This window comes from Capra hircus, chromosome 12 (assembly GCF_001704415.2).
Source record: "Capra hircus breed San Clemente chromosome 12, ASM170441v1, whole genome shotgun sequence".
In the NCBI taxonomy this organism is placed as follows: domain Eukaryota; kingdom Metazoa; phylum Chordata; class Mammalia; order Artiodactyla; family Bovidae; genus Capra; species Capra hircus.
This window is the reverse complement of record NC_030819.1, coordinates 57,444,605-57,468,874: the sequence shown is the minus strand read 5'-3', so window position 1 is coordinate 57,468,874 and position 24,270 is coordinate 57,444,605. Positions and strand designations below refer to the sequence as shown.

The 24,270-nt window shown below is 39.2% G+C and overlaps 1 protein-coding gene across 2 annotated transcripts in view; it reads right to left on the bottom strand.

Moving 5' to 3' along the window:
* RXFP2 (relaxin/insulin like family peptide receptor 2) overlaps positions 1 to 23,121 on the bottom strand; it is a 60,645-nt gene extending 37,524 nt beyond the window's left edge. The window contains exons 1-5 of one of the 2 annotated variants that reach the window (XM_005687534.3): positions 22,958 to 23,121; positions 7,136 to 7,282; positions 4,595 to 4,672; positions 1,469 to 1,574; positions 587 to 658 (exon numbers count right to left, since the gene is read on the bottom strand). In XM_005687534.3, coding sequence (XP_005687591.2) covers positions 587 to 658; positions 1,469 to 1,574; positions 4,595 to 4,672; positions 7,136 to 7,282; positions 22,958 to 23,000 — 446 coding nt within the window. In that variant the 5' untranslated portion in view covers positions 23,001 to 23,121. The remainder of the gene's footprint in view (positions 1 to 586; positions 659 to 1,468; positions 1,575 to 4,594; positions 4,673 to 7,135; positions 7,283 to 22,957) is intronic. The other variant, XM_005687533.3, reaches the window with a different exon arrangement.

Genomic DNA, 24,270 nt, shown 5'->3' with positions numbered 1-24,270 from the left:
TCCCCTGGAGAAGGGAAAGGCTACCCACTCCAGTATTCTGGCCTGGAGAATTCCATGCACTGTATAGTCCATAGGGGTCACAAAGCGTTGGACACGACTGAGCGACTTTCACTCGCTTCCTCAAATATGTTAATTTCACTGATTTGACCAAGACCATGTGTTTGCTCTTTTTTATCCTGGGAGACAGTCTAGACCCCATTATGATGCATTTTAAATGATCTGATAGTTCCTGTCTCTGCCACCACTCTTCCAGGTTAAAAAGCGCATCTAGTATCTCTGAATCTACAATGTCATTTTCCAAATGATCTGAAGTAAGAGCATGGAGTTATGTATATTCTTACTGAGATGCTCGATCGCAACTCCAATTTAACTCTCTTAAAAAAAAGTTAAATAAAACCAGTTGTTAGTTTAAATTATGAAATGGAAAAAAGCATACTTTTCAATGCTTTAATGTCTAACCTTACTTTAAAAAAAAAACCTTAATGATAAAGGTAATCAACTTTATATTTCATTTTATTCTCAGATTAAAAACAGCTTAAAACATCTCATAGATTTTCTCATAAAAACACTATTAAAAGCTACTTACATCTTTTTAAGTTCTTTGTATTTGATGAAAACTTTATCTGAAAGACTGTGAATATTGTTTTTCTTGAGAGACCTAAAACAACATGTAAAGAAGACTTTGTTATGGAATTTATGACTAACCAATCTCTTTTCTAGAATTACATGCTTGAGAATATTTTATCATGCTCCATTTTACTTCATACACATTTGAAAATGCCCATAATAAATGAAAACTTTCACATGAGAATGAAAAGTCCATAAGGCAAAATTAAAGCAGCTTGCAAATATTTGACCACATTAGCCAGCTAGTATAATAGACTGGAACATCTATGGTGATTTAATTTTTTCTTCTGTAGACAATTTACTAAAACACAGCAAGTACATCCAAAAAACAACAAAAATCCTAACCAATTCACACGTGCCCAAATTATTATATATTTGCAAACAACTTCCTGAGGCTCTCCAAATATCTATGCAGAGTTAAAAAAAAACCTCCATGATTGATTATGCCATAGTCATCTTCATGCATCTTCTACACCTTTAAAGTCTGGGACAAATTACTATTATTTAAAACGAGATAGAATATGTAATGTGCTCTTCCTTTTTTCCCACAAAGTTTTATTTTCACTTGAATAGCACTGGCATATTAGTAATAACACATAAATTGGAAATTAATTGGAAATAAGAATTCCAGAAGTTTGTGAGTTAAAGATAACCTGGACAATCCAACATACAGTGTTTAAAACACTTTTTCCCCGGGAGAAGAAGCATGCAGAATTCTTTGATGGCTGATGGTTTTCTATTATTTTGCTAATACACAAGTAGCATAAAACAGAACAAAGATTAGACTGTATGGTTTTCATATGAGGTCAGGAGCAAATATCAAGATTTGAATGCTACTCACAGTAACGTCACATTGCTAGAAACCATTGGCACAGACTTCAAGCCAGCATTTACACATTCCAACTCAGTTCCTTTGCACATACAACGTTGTGGGTACTGATCTAAAACTAGGGGGCAAAAAGAGCAGTGATTCAATAAGAAAAAATACTTATCTTTAGTTATGACTTTATCTTTGGTAACTGACATTGTTCTTTTTCCATTGAATGTATAACAGTCACATTTTGTTAAATGAACTTATTCAGGCCCCAAATAAAAGCAAACAAGAAATCTCTCCTAGCTGAATATAGACTCATGCGGTATTCATTTCAGTTCTAGCTTTCAGTGGTCATTTTAGAGGCATTTAGCAAGAGATTAGAAAGAAATCACAAACATGTTTAAATAGTGTTTTAAAAAGTATATAGTGAAGCAAGATTAAGCTCTCCTCAATGAAAACCATGAGTGTGCCTGAGTAAATATTTAATGGGTATAACTAAGTTAATTTCACTTAATTGAATGGCACAGAAAGGCTGCTCAATAAATGCTTGTTGGTTAAAGCTAAATTCAACTATTTCCCTCCTTTCAAACTTCTCTTAGAGCTGTGATGAGAGTTAGATGCAGATTCTGCCATAGCCACCATTGTGTCTTACTAAAACCAACCAACTCAGATACCCTACTATTTTGGTTCTTAGTTTTTCATTACTATGAAGTTAAAGTGGTAGGTAAAAGTGGTAGAGAAGCTATAAAGCAGAGAAAACCAAAGATCCATCTATCTAAAGCATTCAGAGGGAAGAAAAATGATTTAGGATTGACTCCAAAGGAGTAAGTTATTAATATAATGGCATATTATAATTATTAAGATTTGTAATAATATACTAATAATATATAAACATCATCATGTAGTTCTATTCATTATTATATGTAATTACTAATTATGTTAATTGTTAAAATAACAGCATGTGAGAAATCTTTGGAGAAACCTGGTCAAGTGGGTCAACAGAACAATCACCATGTGTATGTGTTTGTGTGCGTGAGAGAGAGAGAGAAAAGAGAGAGAGGAGAGAGAGTCTTGGGGAATGAGATTTATGGAGCATACGATGGGACTTGGCTGTGATGGAGCTAAAAAAAGTGAGTTATTTTCAATTTTTTATATTTATTATTGATTTAAATCTGACTATAAGTCCTTTCTGATTGCTCTGCTTCTTCTAGATCACTTTTATTCAAACTTTATTTTTAAAATCAATTTCACTGACTTTTAATAAATCCGACAAACTTTTATTGAGTACCTGCCTAATTCAGAAGACACATTCTAGTGTACAAACTTTTAGAAAATATTCTTTGTTGCTCATAGGCTGACGCTAATGATCTCGACTTCTTAAAGATGACTTCAGAATGTTTACTTCAACATTTAACTGACATTGAAGTAGTTACATTACTAGATTACGTTACTAGGGTGGGAAACTCTTTATTTACCAACAGAAGAACTGCGTGTGGTAGAAGCTGGGCCAATTGACTAAACCGGAGATGTCAGCGTAACTCCCTCACCTGCAGGTCAGTCACACCTCAACCTCTGATTCTTCTTATGAAATGCCTCTTGCTGCCCTCTCTACCTCACTCCTTCCAGAGGTGTTTTCTGGGCTTGGATTCTTAGTGTTAGTCTGGAGCACTGCAAGAAATGTAATGTTCAGTGTCTCCTTCACCAAGCTTTCTCCTCAATCCTGGCAAGATTGACATTTGGGTCAGGTCATTCTGTCATGGGTGCTGTCCTGCACACTGTAAAAGGTTCAGTAGCATCTTCGGCCTCCACTCACCAGAAGCCAGGAGTCACCCACCCCTCTCCAAGTGACAACGCAGAATGTACCAGACGTTGCCAAATGTTCTCCAGGGGCATACATGTCTCAAGCTGAGAGCACTGTTCTAACTCATTCTTTATAATTCTGGTGCAAGAATCATTGGTCCACACACTTCTTGTCAGGTGGTGCCTCTTCTTCATTAAATAGAAATAAGCTCACGACTTTGGTGGTTGCCCCCTGTGGACAGCAATGGCCTCCACAATGGCGTATGTACAAGATGACCCACTGTGGCTCAGGAAGAAGATGCTAGAGTTTTCATATATTTATTTTTCATTTTTTGTAATTTACTCTTTTTTGATTTCCAATTTTATGTATGATATATTTGAATATAGTAAACTATATACTAAGTGGTAGCTATGACCTAATATTAGAAAGTATATAATATACTACTAGTGTAGAACTTAATGTATATACTTTATACATGTATATTATGTATATATACTAATGTGTGTATGTAACTGTAATACATTATATAATTATCTATCCATTTATATATATTGTGTGTAATATATAGTATATAACATAATCTGTGTATATATAGAGAGATAATTCTACCATAGGACAGAGGCCAAACTCTGAACTGTGCACCCAGAGTCCCCTGTGGGTTGGTCCCCGCCCTCTGGGTCCACCTCCTGCTCCTCCATCTTACGCTCTGCGAACTGGTGTGAAAAGCATCGGGAAGCATGCTCTGAACTTCCTACCCCACTGCCCTGTGGGTCATGCTCCGCTGCTCATTCTGTCACCTCTTACTCTTCCCTCCATCCAAGGACCTCCGAGTCCATCTCAGTGTCACCTTGTCTGTGGATCTTTCACCCTCCCTAGTGTAGACATCATTTCTCCCAAAGGGCTTCCATACCCCCTTGTGCAAACATTCTCCCTTCAGTTCAGCACTAATATTGTATCACTTCTGCCTCTGTAAGGAACTGTCTCTAGTGGAGCCATGTGAGGTATTTGAAGATTGGGGCCACACTTTAGCTATCCTTGCCCTCTCAGTGCCCAACAGAGGGGCTGAAAAGAAGTTGGTGATTGAAGGGAGTAAGACCTTCATTACTTATCACAAGTATTCAGTACCTATATATTCTTGCAGTCACAGGCTAATACACAGAGTAAGCCTGTTGTTTTCCTTTTTCTCTCTTTTCAGTCCCACAAACAGATAATAGACCAGTTGACCACTGAAACACATTGAACTGAAATTGGGATTCTTAAGGGAATGAACGACACTACCCAGGTAAATCCATGCACCACGAATCATGTTGCTCGCAAAGCTGATACTGAGTCTTCAAACCAATACCACTTACAGCACTCCTGTGTTAATGCCACATTATTAGCATTTCCATGGACTGTGCCAAATATAGTCGCCCATCCACTAGTGTCTCCTGTGAAACACACGGTGATGAACATGTGTCAGTTATTCTATAAATAAAATATCAAACTACAAAGCAAAAATATAAAAATTTGATCATGAAATCAACTTAAAGGTTTAAGTAATAGAAAGATAACGACAATAGTAAGGAAGAAAAAGCAGGCAAACATCTCGGGTTTTGTCTGTTTCTGCAATTACAAATATTTAAAATATATGATGATTATTTTCCATATCCACCTTGAGAAATATCATCGATTTCTAATGCTGACATTTTAAATGTTTGATCTTAATTTTGAGATCCTCAGAAGGAAACATAATCTGTGTATGTGTATGCAGATACCTACTTGATACCTGTAAAGAATTCTGATAAAATTCATGTCTTTGATTTTTTAAATAAGGCAAAAATGAAGCTCCTTTTAATAAATTTTGTCTAGTCCTGATGAGAAAAATATTTTCTCAATTTGTCAGATGATATGATCTGCTTATTTGCCAGGTTTCCTTCTCTTTTTTAGCAATGAAAACATATTCTTTTAAAAAAAGAAGGCTTGATTTTTGAAATATGATTATCTTAGCATTAGCATAAACTATTAGAGGCAATAAAACTTACAATATGATGCAGGATCCTAAAGTTTATATAAATAGAAAAGTAAATTTAAATAGTTTCCCAGAGGTCCCTTTACTGTTCTCCTTTTTTTTTTTCGGTTTCGCTGTGTGGTTTATGGGACCTCAGTGGGGACTGAACCCAAGTCACAGCAGTGAAAGTCTGAAATTCTAACCACTTGACCACAGGGATCTCCTTCCATAGGTACCTTTTTGCAGATCCCTGCAAATTTCTTATTAATATTATCACAGTATTAAAAATTATTCTATTGGTGTCTTTACATGAATTACTTAATTTTCATTTGGAAAACTCCCATGAGGCAGACAACATGCATGGTCTGAGATTCCCACGCAGTGAAGAGGAGAGGGCAAAAACGTGAGTGGCTTGCCTTTGGCACCCAGAGAGCTGCTCCACTCCTGAGCATTGACCTTCCTTGCCTGTTCTAGGCTCTGGTGACACCAAAGCAAGTAAGATGCCCATAAGAACCCTTCTCAAGGTGTTCCTGTCTAGTGAAAGAAGTACGGTGGGAAGATGAGGCCGTCTTTAGCACCGTCATCCAGGCACAGCAGGATGCGATAGCAGCAGAGAGAAAGGGTGCTTGTCCTAGACAGTGGTACACCTCAGGGCGGAAGGCATGGCCAGGAAGCCAAGCTTCTGAGGTGCGGATGGGACACCTGAACTCTATCCTGCAGGCTGAGAAGGAGTGATGCACAGGTGGTGAAGGCAGAGATGCCGGGAGCGTGCACGAGTCCCCAGGGGTGTGAGAGCAGATTCTAGAGCCAGACACCAGGCACTCCTGGACTCTGCTGTCACCCCTGGTTGCTAGCTGGGCTGTGTCCAGGAGGGGCAGTTTGGTGTGGTAGAAAACACACATGATTCTTCCAGATTCAGGACACCTGGGTCCTAGGGTCTACCCTACGACTGACTAGACATGTCAACCTCTCGGGACATCAGTTTCTCCACAGGCAAAATGCACAGGTTAGGTGAGAAGACATATACAGTCCTGATACACAGACCTAACGTGGCCTGTGAGACCCTTCTGGTCTGGCCTCTCTTACCTCTTTACGCTCTTTATCCTGTTCGCTCTGTCCATCTCAGTCTGGCTTTTACTTCCCACACACACAGCTATCTTATTTCATTCAGCCTCTGGGTCTTTCATGTGCTGTTCCCTTTGCCTATAACTCTGTTCCTCCAGAATATTTCATGGTTTTCCTCTTCTTTCCTTTCATTCTCAAGTCAAATATCGTCATCTCAGCAAGGGGTTTTGTGGCTATGTCTTTAAAGTAGCCTTTCCCCCAAGTCACTCCCTCTCCCACTATCCTGATCTGCATACCTCATGGGGCTTACTACTCTGTTAAAGTATTTATTTAGGTACAAGTTTGCTCGCATCCTTGTTCACACGGTCCCTGTGAACCCCACAAGGGTGAGGTGCCTGTATCCCCTGAGCCGGTCATGTCCTGCTGTCTTGGGGAGGACACAGTGGACACGATATAGGTCTACTGAATTATTTAATTCTCTAGGAAGATCTATTCACACTTTATAGATACTCTTGCAGCTGAACCCAATTTCCAAGCCAGAAGGAAGTAGTCATCGTTTAAGCCATTTACAACTAAAATATGGGTATCTGAGTAGGACTTAAAATAGTTTTGTTTTTTATCATGCTATGTTTCTGATTTAAGCCACCTCTAAATATGAAGATGCAAGTAATTATCACAAATCCATTGGCGAGGAGTTGTTTAGTCGTGTCACGATAGGATTCCCTACGGAATACCAAATCACCTCTTCCAGTTCATCACTGTTAGCATTCGATCCATGCACAGTTCTGGGGAGTTCACAAGGGGGCATGCCCGTATGGAGCTGAGCAAGTGGACTCACCACAGTTCTCCTCATCAGCTCCGTTCCCACAGTCCTCCACGCCGTCACAGTGAAAAGCACGAGGTAAACACTGGGAGAGATTCCCACAGGGAAAATATCCTTTGGGGCACAAAGGAGTGATTGTACTGCCTTCAGTCAGTGCATAATCTATGTGAAAGAGGGGACAGGAATCTTAGGTAATGAGAAGAAATTACTGATATGGCCAAACTCTTTTCATATTATCTGTTTAATTTTCGCAAAGCTCTATGAGTTGAGTTTTCTGGCGTTACTCTTAGTTTACAGTTTCTCTGAGTAATGTCCTTAATTATAACATTTAAAATAATCACCGTCATACCAAACATTAACTCTACCAAGAATGGAATCAAGGCTTATTATGAATCTGCTTTAGGAAAGCAACAGTAAACAAAGTCAAAGCGATTGTCCTACTTGTGTATGGAATCAGACTTGTTCACCCCTGGAAACAGGAAAGCAAAACCATGAGCTAACAGGATCAAACAGATGGATTTATTTACTCATTAATCCCTTATAAGAAGGATTTGAGGTGACATAATGAAAATACACATGCAGAAGGAAAGATGAAGTGTGAATGAGAGAAATTCAAGACCACGTTGGAATAAGGAGAGATAATACTACATAATAACAGGTAACACTCAATGGGCTTACTGTGTACTGGGTAGTTTGCACTGTGGATAATCTCAGCTACAACCTATGACCAACCTAGACAGCACAGTAAAAAGCAGAGACATTACTTTACCAACAAAGGTCTGTCTAGTCAAAGCTATGGTTTTTCCAGTAGTCATGTATGGATGTGAGAGTTGGACTGCGAAGAAAGCTGAGTGCCGAAGAATTGATGCTTTTGAACTGTGGTGTTGGAGAAGACTCTTGAGAGTCCCTTGGACTGTAAGGAGATCCAGCCAGTCCATCCTAAAGGAAATCAGTCCTGAATATTCACTGGAAGGACTGACGCTGAAGCTGAAACTCTAATACTTTGGCCACCTGATGCAAAGAACTGACTCACTTGAAAAGACCCTGAACTGAGGGTCTGAACTGAAAGACTGAACTGAACTGATACCTTCAATCAATGTGTGGATGATAATATCCTTCCTGTTTCAGGGTTCAGTTCAGTTCAGTTCAGTCGCTCAGTCATGTCTGACTCTTTGCAACCCCATGAACCGCAGCACACCAGGCCTCCTTGTCCATCACCAACTCCCGGAGTCCACCCAAACCCATGTCCATTGAGTTGGTGATACCATCCAACCATCTCATCCTCTGTCGTCCCCTTCTCCTCCTGCCCTCAATTTTTCCCAGCATCAGGGTCTTTTCAAATGAATCAGCTCTTCACATCAGGTGGCCAAAGTATTGGAGTTTCAGCTTCAACATCAGTCCCTTCAATGAACACCCAGGACTAATCTCCTTTAGGATGGACTGGTTGGAAGGTAATGCCAAAGAATGCTCAAACTACCGCACAGTTGCACTCATCCCACATGCTAGGAAAGTAATGCTCAAAATTCTCCAAGCCAGGTTTCTGCAATATATTAACTGTGAACTGCCAGATGTTCAAGCTGGTTTTAGAAAAGGCAGAGGAACCAGAGATCAAATTGCCAACATCCGCTGGATCATTGAAAAAGAGACAGAGTTCCAGAAAAACATCTATTTCTGCTTTATTGACTATGCCAAAGCCTTTGACTATGTGGATCACAATAAACTGGAAAATTCTGAAAGAGATGAGAATCCCAGACCACGTGACTTGCCTCCTGAGAAACCTGCATACAGGTCAGGAAGCAACAGTTAGAACTGGACATGGAAGAACAGACTGGTTCCAAATAGGAAAAGGAGTACATCAAGGCTGTATATTGTCACCCTGCTTATTTAACTTATATGCAGAGTACATCATGAGAAACGCTGGGCTTGATGAAGCTCAAGCTGAAATCAAGATTGCTGGGAGAAATATCAATAACCTCAGATATGTAGATGACACCACCCTTATGGCAGAAAGTGAAGAAGAACTAAAGAGCCTCTTGATGAAAGTGAAAGAGGAGAGCGAAAAAGTTGGCTTAAAGCTCCACATTCAGAAAACAAAGATCATGGCATCTGGTCCCATCACTTCATGGCAAATAGATGGAGAAACAGTGGAAACAGTGGCTGACTTAATTTTTCTGGGCTCCAAAATCACTGTAGATGGTGATTGCAGCCATGAAATTAAAAGACACTTGCTCCTTGGAAGAAAAGCTATGACCAACCTAGACAGCATATTAAAAAGCAGAGATATTACTTTGCCAACAAAGGTCCGTCTAGTCAAGGCTATGGTTTTTCCAGTAGTCATGAATGGATGTGAGAGCTGGACTGTGAAGAAAGCTGAGTGCTGAAGAATTGATGCTTTTGAACTGTGGTGTTGGAGAAGACTCTTCAGAGTTTCAGGGTTAGGGAAGTGAAATGCACAATCACACAGATTGATCTGAATCATCTCTCTGACCCCAGAGGCCCATTGTTAACCATCATGCTAGAGAAAATCAGGAATCTGCATTTCAAGGAGCGTAAGTCCTCTGTAAGGATGATCTAAAAGTCTACTCCTTGCACAGGCAACATAAAAGAAAATGAATGAGAGCTGAATAACTGCTGGATTAAATGAGAAAGTGCAGAAAGGAAATATAATTAATATTTGCAAAGTTACTATATCTGTAGATAGGATGACCAGAGAGATTCCAGAAACATAGATGTGAGAGCCATTCTCTCAAGTTTCAAAGAACATTTTCCAGAAAATAAAGATATGTGGGGTTCTTTGTTAAATATCTAATAAAAATTTAGGAGTCACATATTCTTTAAAAAAAGAGAGAATAGAGGTTAGACAGAAATAGGCGAGAGGGATTAAGAGGTGCAAACTTCCAGTTGCAAAACAAATGAGTCAAAGGTATAAAATGTACAATGTAGGGGAAAAAAGTGCAAGATGAAACTTCAAATAAATTGATTTAAGGAGAGTGCATTCTCAGGCAGGGCTACAGTTCATTATGACTAATTGAAGGGAACAAGGGATGTTGGCAAAGTTTTCCTAATCATGCCCATGAAGGTTGGCATCATGGCTAGGAATTTCCTTGGGTTGGGGGTCCAGTACTTTTCGCTTCCCTAGTTGCTCAGATAGTAAAAAATATGCCTACCAACCAGAAGACCAGGGTTTGATCCCTGATTCAGGAAGATCCCGTGAAGAAGGGAATGGCTACCCACTCCAATATTCTTGCCTGGAGAATTCCATGGACAGAGGAGCCTCACAGGCTACAGTCCATGGTGTTGGAAAGAGTCAGACACAACTAAGAGACTTTAACTTTCACACTTTATGGTGCCTTTTAATACAGCAGAGGACTAGACAACCTAACCTTTGGGGAGCATCATCTACTGCGTACTGGGTGTTTCCTAATTGTTCCACTTAATCCTAACACATTTGTGTTGTTGGTATTATTGTCTCCATGTGAAGATGAGGAATGTGGACTTTCCAGGTGGCCCAGCATTAAAGAATCTGCCTGCCAATGCAGGGAATGTGGGTTCTATCCCTGGGTCAGGAAGATCCCATGGAGAAGTAAATGGCAACCCACTCCACTATTCTTGCCTGGGGAATCCCATGGATAAAGGAGCCTGGTGGGCTACAGTCCATGGGATTGCAGAGTCAAACAGGACTTAGCGACTAAACAACAACAACAGAAATAATGAACGGCTGCTGAGCATATGAAGGGCACTTCTACTCTGGTTCTTGGGAAAATGCCCTGTGAGCTCTGAGTCCTCCCAGCTCATGCTGCATTGTGATGAAGTGTTCTCCAGCCAGAGTGTTCACTCTCCTAAAGTCAGTGATGCCGGCTGACCCTCCTTGTTTAACGAATCACGCCATTTGTAAACGGGCAGGAGTTTGATACAGACACTAAAGCTAGGTCTGAGTTATACTACATGTCAAGCTTTTAGTGATATTGATAGAGAGCATGAGTAGATTATTGGATATTTTGAGCTTTAGTCCTGACGACCCTCAAGATCCTGCAAACACATCAAGGAGCAGCATCTGGCCTTTCATGGGGACACTGAGATGTGGTGATGCTCACTCTCCTATGGAACCTGCTGCATCCACGAGGCCTTCCCTCATGGATGGAAGCGTGGCCCTTGGATTCTTTTCTCCCAACTGGGTTTTTGTTTTTACAAAAGCAGAACAGATTTTCTCTGCCTTTTCTGTAGTGATCGATGAATGGTTTACTGTGAGCAACTGGGCATAAGACCAGTCAAGCCTGACAATTTTAGGAAAACTCTCTGCTGTGAGGCTCTGGAGGTCGGCTTTTAAAGCCTATTCCTACACGGAAAGGATTTCATAGGTTAAAAAAATCAATGAAAGGTCATAAAATTTTAAATCTCTTAACTGCTTTCCTACAAAGATTTCCATGGAGGGCAGGTTTATAAAAACTAGTCTTCCTGTGTTTGGAACATGCATGAAAGTGAAAGTGTTAGTCGCTTTAGCCATGTCTGACTTTGGGACCCCATGAACTGTAGCCTGCCAAGTTCCTCTGTCCATGGAAATCTCTAGGCAAGAATACTAGAGTGGGTTGCCATGTTCTCCTCCAGGGGTTCTTCCCAACCCAGGGATTGAACCTGGGTCTCCTACCTTGGCAGGCGGTTTCTTTACCACTGTGCCACCCGGGAAGCCCTGGAACATGAATGAGTAAGAGTCAATATTTCTTAGTGAAGCAGCTTTAAGATTAAGATAGTAACTCACAGTTAGAAATAAATTTTGCATCACATCACAATTTGGCATACAAATACACACACATACACACACAAAGAAAACAAAATTTCTTCAAATATTACTTACCTTTTACTACGGTGGATGAACTCTGATCATTACCATTCTATCTCATTCACTTAAAAAGTCACTAAGTTGATCTCATGAGCCACCAATGGGACGTGAATCACTATTTTAAAATGTTCAGAAAAGATGCTTGGAATGATTTCAATTGTTTTGAATTTACCAAGGCTAGATTTATGGCCCTGGATGTGATGTATCCTGGAGAAGGTTCCATGTGCACTTGAGAAAAAGGTGAAATTCATTGTTTGGGGGTGAAATGTCCTATAGATATCAGTTAGGTCTGGAGCCAATTATACAGAGTGAAGTAAGCCAGAAAGAAAAACACCAATATAGTATACTAACACACATATATGGAATTTAGAAAGATGCTAATGATAACCCTGTATGCGAGACAGCAAAAGAGACACAGATATATAGAACAGTCTTTTGGACTCTGTAGGAGAGGGAGAGGGTGGGATGATTTGGGAGAATGGCATTGAAACATGTGTAATATCGTATAAGAAACGAATCGCCAGTCTAGGTTCGATGCAGGATACAGGATGCTTAGGGCTGGTGCACTGGGATGACCCAGAGAGATGGTATGGGGAGGGAGGTGGGAGGGGGGTTCAGGATTGGGAACACGTGTACACCCGTGGTGGATTCATGTTGATGTATGGCAAAACAAATACAATATTGTAAAGCAAATAATAATAAAATAAAATATGAAAAATAAAAAAATAAAAATATTCATTAGTAATGAAGTACTCTGGAGACCATCAGACCCAGATTACAACTCTCTCTGCCACTCCCTAGCTACGTGACTTTGAGCAAGCTGTAAACTTTAGTTTTCTCGTATTTAAAACTGGGTTAATTATAATATCCCAGGAAGCAGACCAGCTAGTGCTTATGAAGTGCTGGAGAATGCCTGGCCCATGGAAGACCCTTGATTAATGTTCAGTTCAGTTCAGTTCAGTTGCTCAGTTGTGTCCGACTCTTTGAGACCCCATGAACTGCAGCACGCCAGGCCTCCCTGTCCATCACCAACTCCCAGAGTTCACCCAAACTCATGTCCATCGAGTCAGTGATGCCATCCAGCCATCTCATCCTCTGTCGTCCCCTTCTCCTCCTGCCCCCAATCCCTCCCAGCATCAGAGTCTTTTCCAATAAGTCAACTCTTCGTGTGAGGTGGCCAAAGTACTGTAGTTTCAGCTTTAGCATCATTCCTTCCAAAGAACACCCAGGACTAATCTTCTTCAGAATGGACTGGTTGGATCTCCTTGCAGTCCAAGGGACTCTCAAGAGTCTTCTCCAACACCACAGTTCACTGGCAATTGCAATGCAAGGTGAAAAAACCAGAACTTTGACGGAAACTTGCCAGGCCTTAGCATTGCATGATCTTTTTATACAACTTCTATGAGAGAAATAACAGGACTATAATAAAGCTTCTCCTACTCCTTCATGTTATTATGTCAAAAGTCATGTGACATACATGGTTTCTGTTTTAAGTAACCCCAAACTCTTAAAAGCTGAAAGGGGATTGTAAATGATTAGGCAACAGAAATATCCTTGCAACTTTCTAATAATATTGAAATAATTTATAGAAATAAATTATTTCTAATAATATTTTATTGATCTAGAAGAGGTGATTAACAACTTGGTTTTAAAGACAGTTTTGAAATAGACAGCTGAGGCTGTGTAGGAGATTCTGAAGGCAGAACACTGTCTTCCCTCATGGGGTTTATTATGAAGATGACCTTGAGTTCCCCAAGGGTTGGCCCCATTAATTGTCCATCTCACAGATGCAGACCCATTCCGAGTGAGACAAACAATCCAGGGTCAAAGACAGGAAGGATCAAGGTTGTTTCCTTTTCCTTGGGGAAAAAAATAGGCTACATTTACCAAGTATGGGTGAAGGAAGGGGAGGGGAAAGACTGACCCTGTACAAACAGAACCTTACCAACTGTGTTTCTAAAAATCCCCATTGTCCACCCCAGAATGGAATCTTCCTGATAACAACTCAAGGTATAAATTGTATGTGGAAGGGAAATAAAATCTATTCCCTACCTACCCCCTTGCCCTCTGTATCATGAATCTCTATTATCTAACCTAGTGCCTGGTACTTAGTTGGTGCTCATTAATTTTTTAAAATGAATTAATGGGTCATTTCGGAATAAAAGAAGGATTGAAGGAGGAACCCCTTTAAAATGTAAAATTCCCAAAGTTGCAGGCTAATGTTTTGACTCTGATGACAAAATATTGTTTAGTCTTCAAGTGCTTATCATTTATCATTCTGTCATAATACAATTTAGAAGATGATTAAGAGTCCTTGCTATAGTTGGCAGGTACCGAAAAAGAGCCAATACTGGTCTGTAGACAGCATATCTTGCTGTCTAGTCTTCCTGCCATCTGTGCAAATGGAGGTAGTTTTTATTGAAACTTGGGGATTATAAAGATGGAGGATGCCTACATAAAAGCTGTGTCAATAGCTTCTGCAGCAATGTCTATGGGGCTCCTGCCAAATGGGCAGCTGAGGGGAGAATCTCTCAGTAACAGTCTTCCTCTCCTCTCTCTGGTCAATATTCTAGACATGTCTGTGCAAAGGGATTCTGAAATGACTCCTTGATAGCTTTTTGAAGCCAACTGGACTGCTGCCTAAGGACATACTTTTCTGCTTGCTCACCCTTCCATAAGGGGGAAAAAACAGATGAGAATGATCTCTGAGGTACTCAGTTTGACTTGATGGGGATGAGCGAGGCCCTCTCTGCTTTCTTGGATTCTCTGCCAATGCTCGTCCTGCGTGCTGTGGAAGGAAGTCCTTATCCTCTCAGCCTGGTGTTCTGGCTGAGGCTATTTGCACGTCCTCGCCAGGGACGAAGGACAGCACCCACAGGAAGCCCAGGGGATCTTGGCCCATGAGGCCATTTCTCTGTTCCTAGTGGAATTCAGATGGAGGTGAGGCCTCTGCTGTTCACTCTAAGGAGACAGTTACTGCATCACGGGAAGGAGCATTCATTTAACATCTAGAAAACGTCAGCTGAGCGCCTACAACGTGCTCTGTCAACAAGGCAGACACGATAGTGCCCATCCCCACCTGGAGCTCAGGTGGCAGGATCTCCAAGAGGAGCAGCAATGCCACTCAGCAAAGCAAAGGTGAATCCAGCCCCGTCGCTGAGATCACTTGCGGGAGGCCTCCCTGACCTCTGTGAAGAGTCTGAGCTCGACTAAAACCCCACCTTTTCAGGGCACAGGATTTATTATTTGTTTGAAGGAAGCTAGTAAAGTCTTCTCTTAAAAAAAAAAAAACAAAGCCATTATGTTAAGGTGAAAGTCACTCAGTCATATCCAACTCTTTGTGATCCCAGGACTATGCAGACCATGGAATTCCTCAGGCCAGAATACTGGAGTGGAGCCTTCCCCTTCTCCAGAGGATCTTCCAGGCCCAGGGATTGAACCCAGATTTCCCGCATTGCAGGCAGATTCTTAACCCGCTGAGCCACAAGGGAAGTCCATGTTAAGGTGAGTGGAGAGAAACTGGCCTCCTGGTGGTGGTTTTCTAAACTTGGAGATCTTATCCTTTTACTCTACTGTTGGGTCCTCCCATCCCTGACAATATTGTGAGGCCCTATCAGTGAATATGGGCTTCCCAGGTGGTACTAGTGGTAAAGAACCTGCCTGCCAATACAGCAGACGTAAGAGACATAAGATATGCAGGTTCACTCCCTGGGTCAGGAAGATCCCCTGGAGGAGAGCATGGCAACCCACTCCAGTGTTCTTGCCTGGAGAATCCCATGGACAGAGAACCCTGGTGAGCTACAGTCCATGGGGTCGCAAAGTTGGACATGACTGAAGGAAAACTTGGCATGCACACATCAGTGAATATGTGCAGAATTCGGGTCCAGTTTTATGCACACGCTGACTCCACCTTCTTCCCATTTCAAAGACTCTGGCCTTAACTGAGTTTCTCTAAGTCCCCCGTTTCTGTTCCTTTCTCCTGAGACAAACTGACCACCTCCAACTCGTGAATGTTTTTTCATGATCCTACTCACAGATTTTCTGCAGAAACTATCACCCCAGCTCCTTCCTCAGGTTATTGTCTGAAGTTTGGACAAAGTTGGGGAAACAATGTCTAACTATATGGAATAGACTATTGGTTCAATATGTGTTGATCTAAATTGGAAAAAAAAAAAAAGAATTCTAAATTGCCAACATTATTCTTACAAGGGACAGATCTCCACCTCATGTCCCCCTGGGCTGGGTGCTTTTATGTGGGTGGCACACTGAACACCATGGCTCTTGATGGGTTCTAAGGTATACAAAGGCACAAGAAGGACTTCTTTTCAAATGATCTCTTCTACTGACCAGTTCACTTCATTTTGAGGGATGCATCCTTTTAGGTTCATATCTGGTCTTTAACTATTTAAATCCATATCTTGTTCTGTAAGAGACTGACTTCTTCCTAAAACCTGTCCATGTAAAATGAACGCAAGAGAATGAACACTGTGATGGGTGAATGGAAGAAGAATGTGGAAAGGGTTAGTATGAAGGAGATGGGGTGAAACCTGATGGAAACTTGGCATGGGAGATGCGGAGAGGAGAAAAGATGATACCTTTTCCCTTTCACCTCTCCTAACCCTCTCTGATTTGTTGACTGCTCTGTCTTGAGGGACTTTCATGGGCTATTCTTCTTGGTGGTAACCCTCTCAAATTGTGTCACTCCAACTTACATATTGACCTGTGTCCTAGACTGCTGTGTACGACCGGGCAGGATGAACCTCGCACAAGTCTGGGGCACCATTCACACAACCGCTACTGCTGAGCTGTGTAGAAGCCACAAGGTCCAAGGCTAAGCCCTGGATGATGCGCCCTTTATGATGCACAAAGTTTGATGGGCTCCCTTCCTGCCCTCAGACAAAGCTCCCATCTGTGTCCTATATTCCACTTCATCTCCTCCTCTCCGCCTCTCTTGACATTATCTCCTTTCTCTCCTCTATTTTCAATATCCCTGTCTCTCCACTGGCTTTTCCATTAACATTAGTCTTACTCAATCACCTCTTAACCTTCAAAACAAACAAATCAACCAACCAACTAACTAACTGAGCAAGCAAGCAACCAACCAATCAACTAACCAACTCCCAGTCCTACTGGAGCTGAGACACTCTTCTCCCTTCAAAGTTAAATTTCTCAGAAAAATCCTACTAGCCAATGTTTCCAGTTCCTTACCACCCTTGCTTTCCTTGGTTCACAGCATTCAGTCTTGGCTGCGCTGCTCCACTGAAATTTTTCGCACTGGAATCACTAATGTCCTCTTTATTTCTAAACCCCATAGATGTTTTATGGTCTTCATTTTGCTTAGCTCTCGCCCGCATTTGACCCAGCCAGCCACAGTCACCAGGTTGAAACCTTTCTTCCTTGGCTTTGTGAGGTCTCACTGTCCTGCTTCACTTCCTTCTCCACACTCTCTCATGGTCCTCCTCTAGTCCCACCCCATCTCCTTAATGTGTTGGCTCCTTTTCCTTCATCAATACCCTGAATGTCCCCGATATGCATTAGGTCAGAATCAAGTCAGTTAAAGAATTTAGAGGGACCTGTGAAGAGTTTCTAATATTTTAGTTCATCAAACAAGAACACTAAAAAAACCTAAATTATGATTATTAGAATAGTTATAAGAAAAACAGCATTTTATTGTTAAAAATCTGAGAGAATATATGCACAGAAGAAAAGACAGTCCCTTGAAAGGAATACATTAAGCTTTACAAAAGACTAACTTATTTTTGCTCATGGATGGGTGAAACTTTCATTCCTGACAGCAGTGGGCTGGAACACAGTGTTTGGAACTGTGTGTGAGAAAACTGAATCTGGCAATGCGAGCAGAATTCTTTGGTGAGGTTAGCCCCTCTGTTCTATAACTCACAAATGTTTTCTGCCAGTGTGTCACTTGTCTTTAACTTTGCTTACAACAGAGGCTCCAGAGAGGAAATGATCAGATCCTGACTTTAACTATGCAAGCTAAAAATAGAAGGCAACTTACTTGATTTATTAAGGATATTTATAAAAATCCATAGCATATAATATACCTAATGGGAAATTTTTGGAGATGTTCACTTCGAGGTTGAGAACAGGGCAGTGATATCCACTATTACTGCATCTTTCCAATACTACACTGGGGACTTTCCTGGTGGTCCAGTGGCTAACACTCCGAGCTCCCAATGTAGGGGACCCAGGTTCAATCCCTGGTCCAGGAACTCAATCCCACATGCTAAGAGTTCTCATACTACAGCTAAAAATCCCTCAACTCACAACTAAGACCTGGTATAGCCAAATAAATAAACACTGTGTGTGTGTGTGGGGTGGTCTGCGTTGGAGGACTTAGCAGATGTAGTAAAGCAAGGTGAGCAAATCAATGATATACATGCTGGAAGAAATAAAATTGTCACTATTCACAAATGATATCAGTGTGAACATTAACAAATTCAAACTAATACATTATTAGCATTATAAAGTTTATAAAGGTTTTTGTAGAGTCAATTTAATATCTCTATATCAATTACAAACAATTGAAAAATGAAGCATTTTTTAAAATGCCTTTTACAATAGCATCAACAGTTTACTATAGCATCAAATCTAAGAAAAATTTGCAAGACATTTGTGCAAAGTATGTAAAGTTATTGATAGATATTAAGGACCTAAATAAATGGAGTTAATTCTTCTCTCAAATTGATATATAGGTTGGTTCAAAGCAATTTCAGTAAGAATCCAGGAGTGTGCATGGGTAAGTATGTGTGTGTGGAAATGGATAAGCTGTTTCTCTAACACACGTGGGGACGATAAAGGACAGGAAGAGCCAGCTGTGTCTTGAAGAAGGAAGACGAGCTGAGAGAACTGGTTATCTGTATATCAGGACTTATGATAATGATACAATAATTCTGAGAGTTTAATAATTGCATGAATGTCCAACCAAGGCTCAGAGGTTGTCTGGCACACAGAAGGTCTAAGACTGCAGAGGATGAGGGCTGTAACTTGATCACAGGTCAGCTCACCCCTAAATCTAGCATCCACGCCACTCTGCTGCCTCTCCTGTCCTAATCCCTTCCGCTGGTGTAGCACTTCATGATTCCAAATCTCTGTTGTGTATGCCCTCCGTGTCCAGTCGCTGATTAAAGCAACACCAGAAGAATTAAAAACTACCTTCTTCTCTGAGTTTTGGGTCAGGGTGGTCTATTGTGAGCAAATCCCAACTACGCTCCCCACCACACTCGCTTTTCTGAAGACACAGGGCCGACTGACAACTCTGCTTTTTCACTGAAATATTTAGTTTATCGAAGGGAGAATCTCCACAGGAGGTGACCAGAGAAAAGGCTGCTGCTGTGAGAGGAGCTAAGCTCTGCAAGAGCAGTTAGATCCGGCTTCCACGCTGCTTGAGGAAGTGGCTGGACACAGCTGGTCAGCAGAGGCTGGGACCTGCATGAAGCCACCTGCTGGGGTACAGCCCCTGACAATGCGTGGGGGATAAGTTACCTCTGCTGACCACCCAAGGCTGTGATTTTAATACTAGCCAGGAAGGAAAGCAGCGGTGGTATCTCTGCAAACTGGGCATGAGATTCGGAACTTGATCACCCACAAGGCAAAGTCCCTGAGATTCTCATATAAACTTACAGCTCAGAACTGAACACTCCAATGAACTATGTTGATGCCATTCTGAGATCGCTCATAGGGAGAAATGAGCAGGAGGAAAATCCCTCCAACTTCATGAAAATGTCCAGGCCTTCAAAAAAGAGAAAATTCATGCCTGGGGAACTGGGAGATAAAACATCTTCCCCTTATCAAACACATATTCTATTCACACAGAACTTCCTTGAGGAGGAAAAAAAATTAGAGTGATATGCCACTGATGAGAACATTTATTGCAAACATTTTTTTTCTATGCTACTGAACATCTAGAATTATAGGGATGAGGGATGGATGCATGTGAATGAAGCATTTAAAAATGCTTCTGCTAATTCCACTATGAATTCTCTTTTTTTCCCACTATGATGTAAATTTTGTGTAAATCTTGTGTAAATTTTCCACTATTTTTTCTGATTTCTTATTTTCCACTATTATTTCTTATGATTTCTTATTTGTCATCATATAACTATGTACACAGAAACTATCCTTAGTTAACTGAATTTTATTCAAGTCACAGTGTCTTAGGATGAAATGTGTCATTTTTCAATATCAGCTTACTGGAAAGCAACATCCCAATTTTTGTCTTTAAAATTCAGGTGACAGCCAATTCTGTCATTTCAAGTGAGAATCCTTAAAACTCTTTAACTACACTGGGTCATATCCATTCACGGTAAGATGAACAAACGAATAACATCTGTTGTGAGATGTATTTTAGGTAGTGCCTTTAGAGGTATCTCCAATGACCTTCCCTTCTGGGTTTCTGCTATTTTTCCTCTTCCCTCACAGTGGGCTTCATTCAGCCCTGAAGCAGGTGAGTTTTCATTAGCAGTGCTGCTTCAGCCTCTCAGTATGACTGGCCCACAGTATAACTGCTTTTCACAGCTATTGGCAGCATGGATGTAATTGTGTGAAATTAAGATTTAGTTCATAAATCTTTTCTTAAGACACAGTCTCAGCCCTTTTCTCAAGGGCTGAGCTGACAGGACTTAGAAAGGACAGGGCTGAGATTTGAACTGGTCCATTAGGGGGCAGTCAAATACTGTTCACGTCAGAGCTCTAGCTCTGCTTTTGATGACTGCGATTTTCAAGGTTACAAATTATTTGAATAAGTAGCAACTGGTAGTTATCAAGTAGCTTTCTCAGTACTTCATGCTTTCAATTTCCCAGCCCATGTTTTTAGTTTGTAATATTGTTCATAATTAGCCCATAAAATTTTTATGGGGAAGGAGTTTGAAGCTGGTTAACAATATAAGTAAATAAACTGATGATAAAATACATGAAGAAAGTGATGATAAGATCGGTTATCTTGACTTTTTAACTAATGTTGGTAGCTTAAGATAGCCATATCATTCATTCTTTAGGCACACAAGGGTGATTATGGCCGGAAGAGAAAAGACAAATCATACAATTATTAACTTTTCCTTTTATTTAGATCTGGTCTTAGAATCTATCACAAATATTCATTTAAATTTAAAAAGGAATTTTTACTTCTATAATTCTAAATGACTTTCCTTTGTTTATTATAAACAACTTTATTGCTTTAACTATGTAATTTTAACTAACAATTATAATTTTATCATGGAAAAGAAAAAGATTTTGCTGATATATATACCAAATTATTTTTACAAGCAGGAGTAAGATATCCAAGCATTAACATATCTAACTTTGAAAGTAAATGATTTTAAATATAAAGGGTTTAAAAGTAATATAAAATTAGACAAGATAAATTTCCAGAGAATTATAATTAATAAATATTTATTAGATTGGTACTAATGGATTTTAAATATGGCATTTACTTAGAAATAAAAAAAATCATCTGTTTAAATTTTTCCTTCTTTTTTAAAGAACAACATTACGTTGTGGTAAATCTCAAAAACATTACTTTGGTAATAGATAAAGATTTTGCTTTTCCAAGGCAAATCAATTTAGATGCATTATGATAAGCAAGTATTTTAGTAAAATTGGTTAGCCACAGTTACATATCTGTACATTAAAGAATTTTTAAGGGCATAGATAACCTTTATGACATGTGTTGAATACAAGAACCTATTTTAAACTGTCTATTCTTAAAGATCCAAAAAAGTTGAAATTACAAATGTGCATAGAGCATTAACTTCTGAATGAAGAAGATCTTCAATCAAGAAGTAGACTGCTTTCTACAACTGTATTTCATGCAAAATGAGTTCATATGTTTCTCTTTAGATAACACTTAAGTTTTCATGTAAGAAAAATTAAAATATGACAAACTCATGCTACATGTATTAAAATATTTTTAAATAATTTGAAAAAAGTTTTAGTATTCCAAATTCAAGCTAAAATTTAAATAATTAAAAATCTTTTATCTGTAGATATTCTTAAATAACTGCTCATAAATACTGCATTTTATTTCAATATTTAAAATATGCAGTTGAATTCATTTAATAAAATAAAAAAAATTTTAAACCTAAAACAAATTTCTCAGAAAAGAAATATAATTTTGAATTTTAACTTCATTCTCAGAGGTTTATTAAAAGTTTCTAAGAAAGCCTATGAACCTAAAAACATCCTTAATAAGACTAATAATAAACCCACATGCTTTGGGTATGATGAATAGATTATTTACTTAGAAGTGTACAAGCTCACAGCAAAACAAGTCTATATTTTTTTTTTAAACCAGGTAAAGTTTGAATTTTGTTTATTTCCTGAGCTATACAATAAAAATGCCACCAACTTGAAAGTGAGCAGTTTGGCTAAAATGAAATGTTTAAAAATTAAAAACAGAAAGGAGAATTATCCTAATAGGTAGCTTTGGTTCATTTAAGTTATTTTCTTTTATCTAGATTTGCTCTTAGGGAGAAATATTGATTTTAGATTTGTCTTTGGTTTTGCAGTTTCCAGTTTAATTATGTTAATAATGAAATATAGCAATATATTATTAAATATAGCAATATTTAATTATGTTAATAATGAAATATAGCAATGAACTATAACAACTATATAAAATTTATGAACAGATTTCAACAGGTTGAAATTTCATAAGTCAAAATTTTAATTTATTAATGTGTCGTACATTTTTTCAAATACTAAAAAAATTTCTCCATTATCATTGATTTCTTCATCATTGTTTTTTTTTTAAGCTACCTTGTCTACAGTTTTAACCACATTTAAAAGGCAAGTTTCCACGAAAAATCTCTTGCATCTAGAAACTGCTAGGATGAGACTACAAGCAACTAGTGACAATGACAATGCAAACTGGAGGTCTGCTCATCAAACACTGCAGTGAGTGTATTATAAATATGATAGAACTAAGTAGAAATAGTCTGTTCTTTTGGAATTGCACTCATTAAGCGAGAAAGCAGCAGCCTTACCTTTGACATCCATCAGAACGATGAAATGAAGTAGAAGGAACATTGCAATCAATCTGCGGCTGAAGAGACACTTAATACCAGAAACGTAACAATGGGTTCACAGCAACTGAGTTATTAGACGTATGCTCCTTATACCTCAGAAGGAGTTCTGATATACTAACTTCGGTGCCTCCCCTGTGTCTGAGCATGCTCACAGCTAGAACTTTACTGGCACGAAAGGAGACGGTCTTTGTCACTATGCAGCCTATCTTTTTCATTCTTTTTTTTTTGTTTTGTTTCATTTTATTTCAAATCTACAGTTGTTTTCTTGATCATTAATTCATTATAGTATGTACAGAGAGACATACATAAAACTCTGGTGTTATAAAAAACATTTTTTAAAAAATCACTCTAAAAAAGTTTCCCATTAAAGCATGTAGCACAATTTGCTCCTAATTTAGTATATATGCTGCCAAAGTGAACACAGATTTGCTCTTAATTTAAATCCAATCATATATAGAAATTCTCCAATAGGGAGGGAAATAGATTTACACTGAGTAGGTGACAAAACTCTTTGCAAGCATATTTTTCATTCAATAAACAAATAACAAAAAGCTACTCACTGGCAAATATATGAAGAATAAGTGCTTCCATTCAAATGCTCTTAAATGTTTTCAAATGGCATACAGAAAGATAGTAATAACTAAGATATATGGCCCTGTGTTTAATAGTTACTAACTGTAAGACATTCACACAATATTTTAAACTTCATTTACTTCCTCTATAATTATGTTCCTTTTTTTTAAAATGGACACTTTTATTCTTGCTTTCAATCCTGTGTTTCACATCTACTAGAAAATAATAATTATAATTCAGTTCTTACATCCTGAAAGCAGCTTTTAAAGCAGCATAGTCAGTGTTAGAGAAAGGGACTTTGGTCATAGAATTCAGTTGATCCTAGTCTAATGATAAAGAGTCTACAAAAGGACATAGTAGAATTTCGTCGTCTAAGAAATTCTGAGAAATGTCTATGTAGACATACTAAACATTTCGTACTTGTGATTTGGACAGAGGATTTTCTAAGGGAATAATACTCTTATATATTGCTATGAATTCTGTCACAACAACACTGAAAAACTATCTTGTGATGACTGGCTACATCATCACAAATCACAAGAAATGGGGTTTTCATTGTTCTTTCTTTCATTCCAGCCTTTGACAGAATAAAGATTCAAAGGGAATTTCAACTAGAAAATATTTCATTTATCACATAATGCCGTTAGTTCTTTTCTCTTTTAAGAAGTGAGCTAAATTCTCCAAGACTCCTTCCAGAT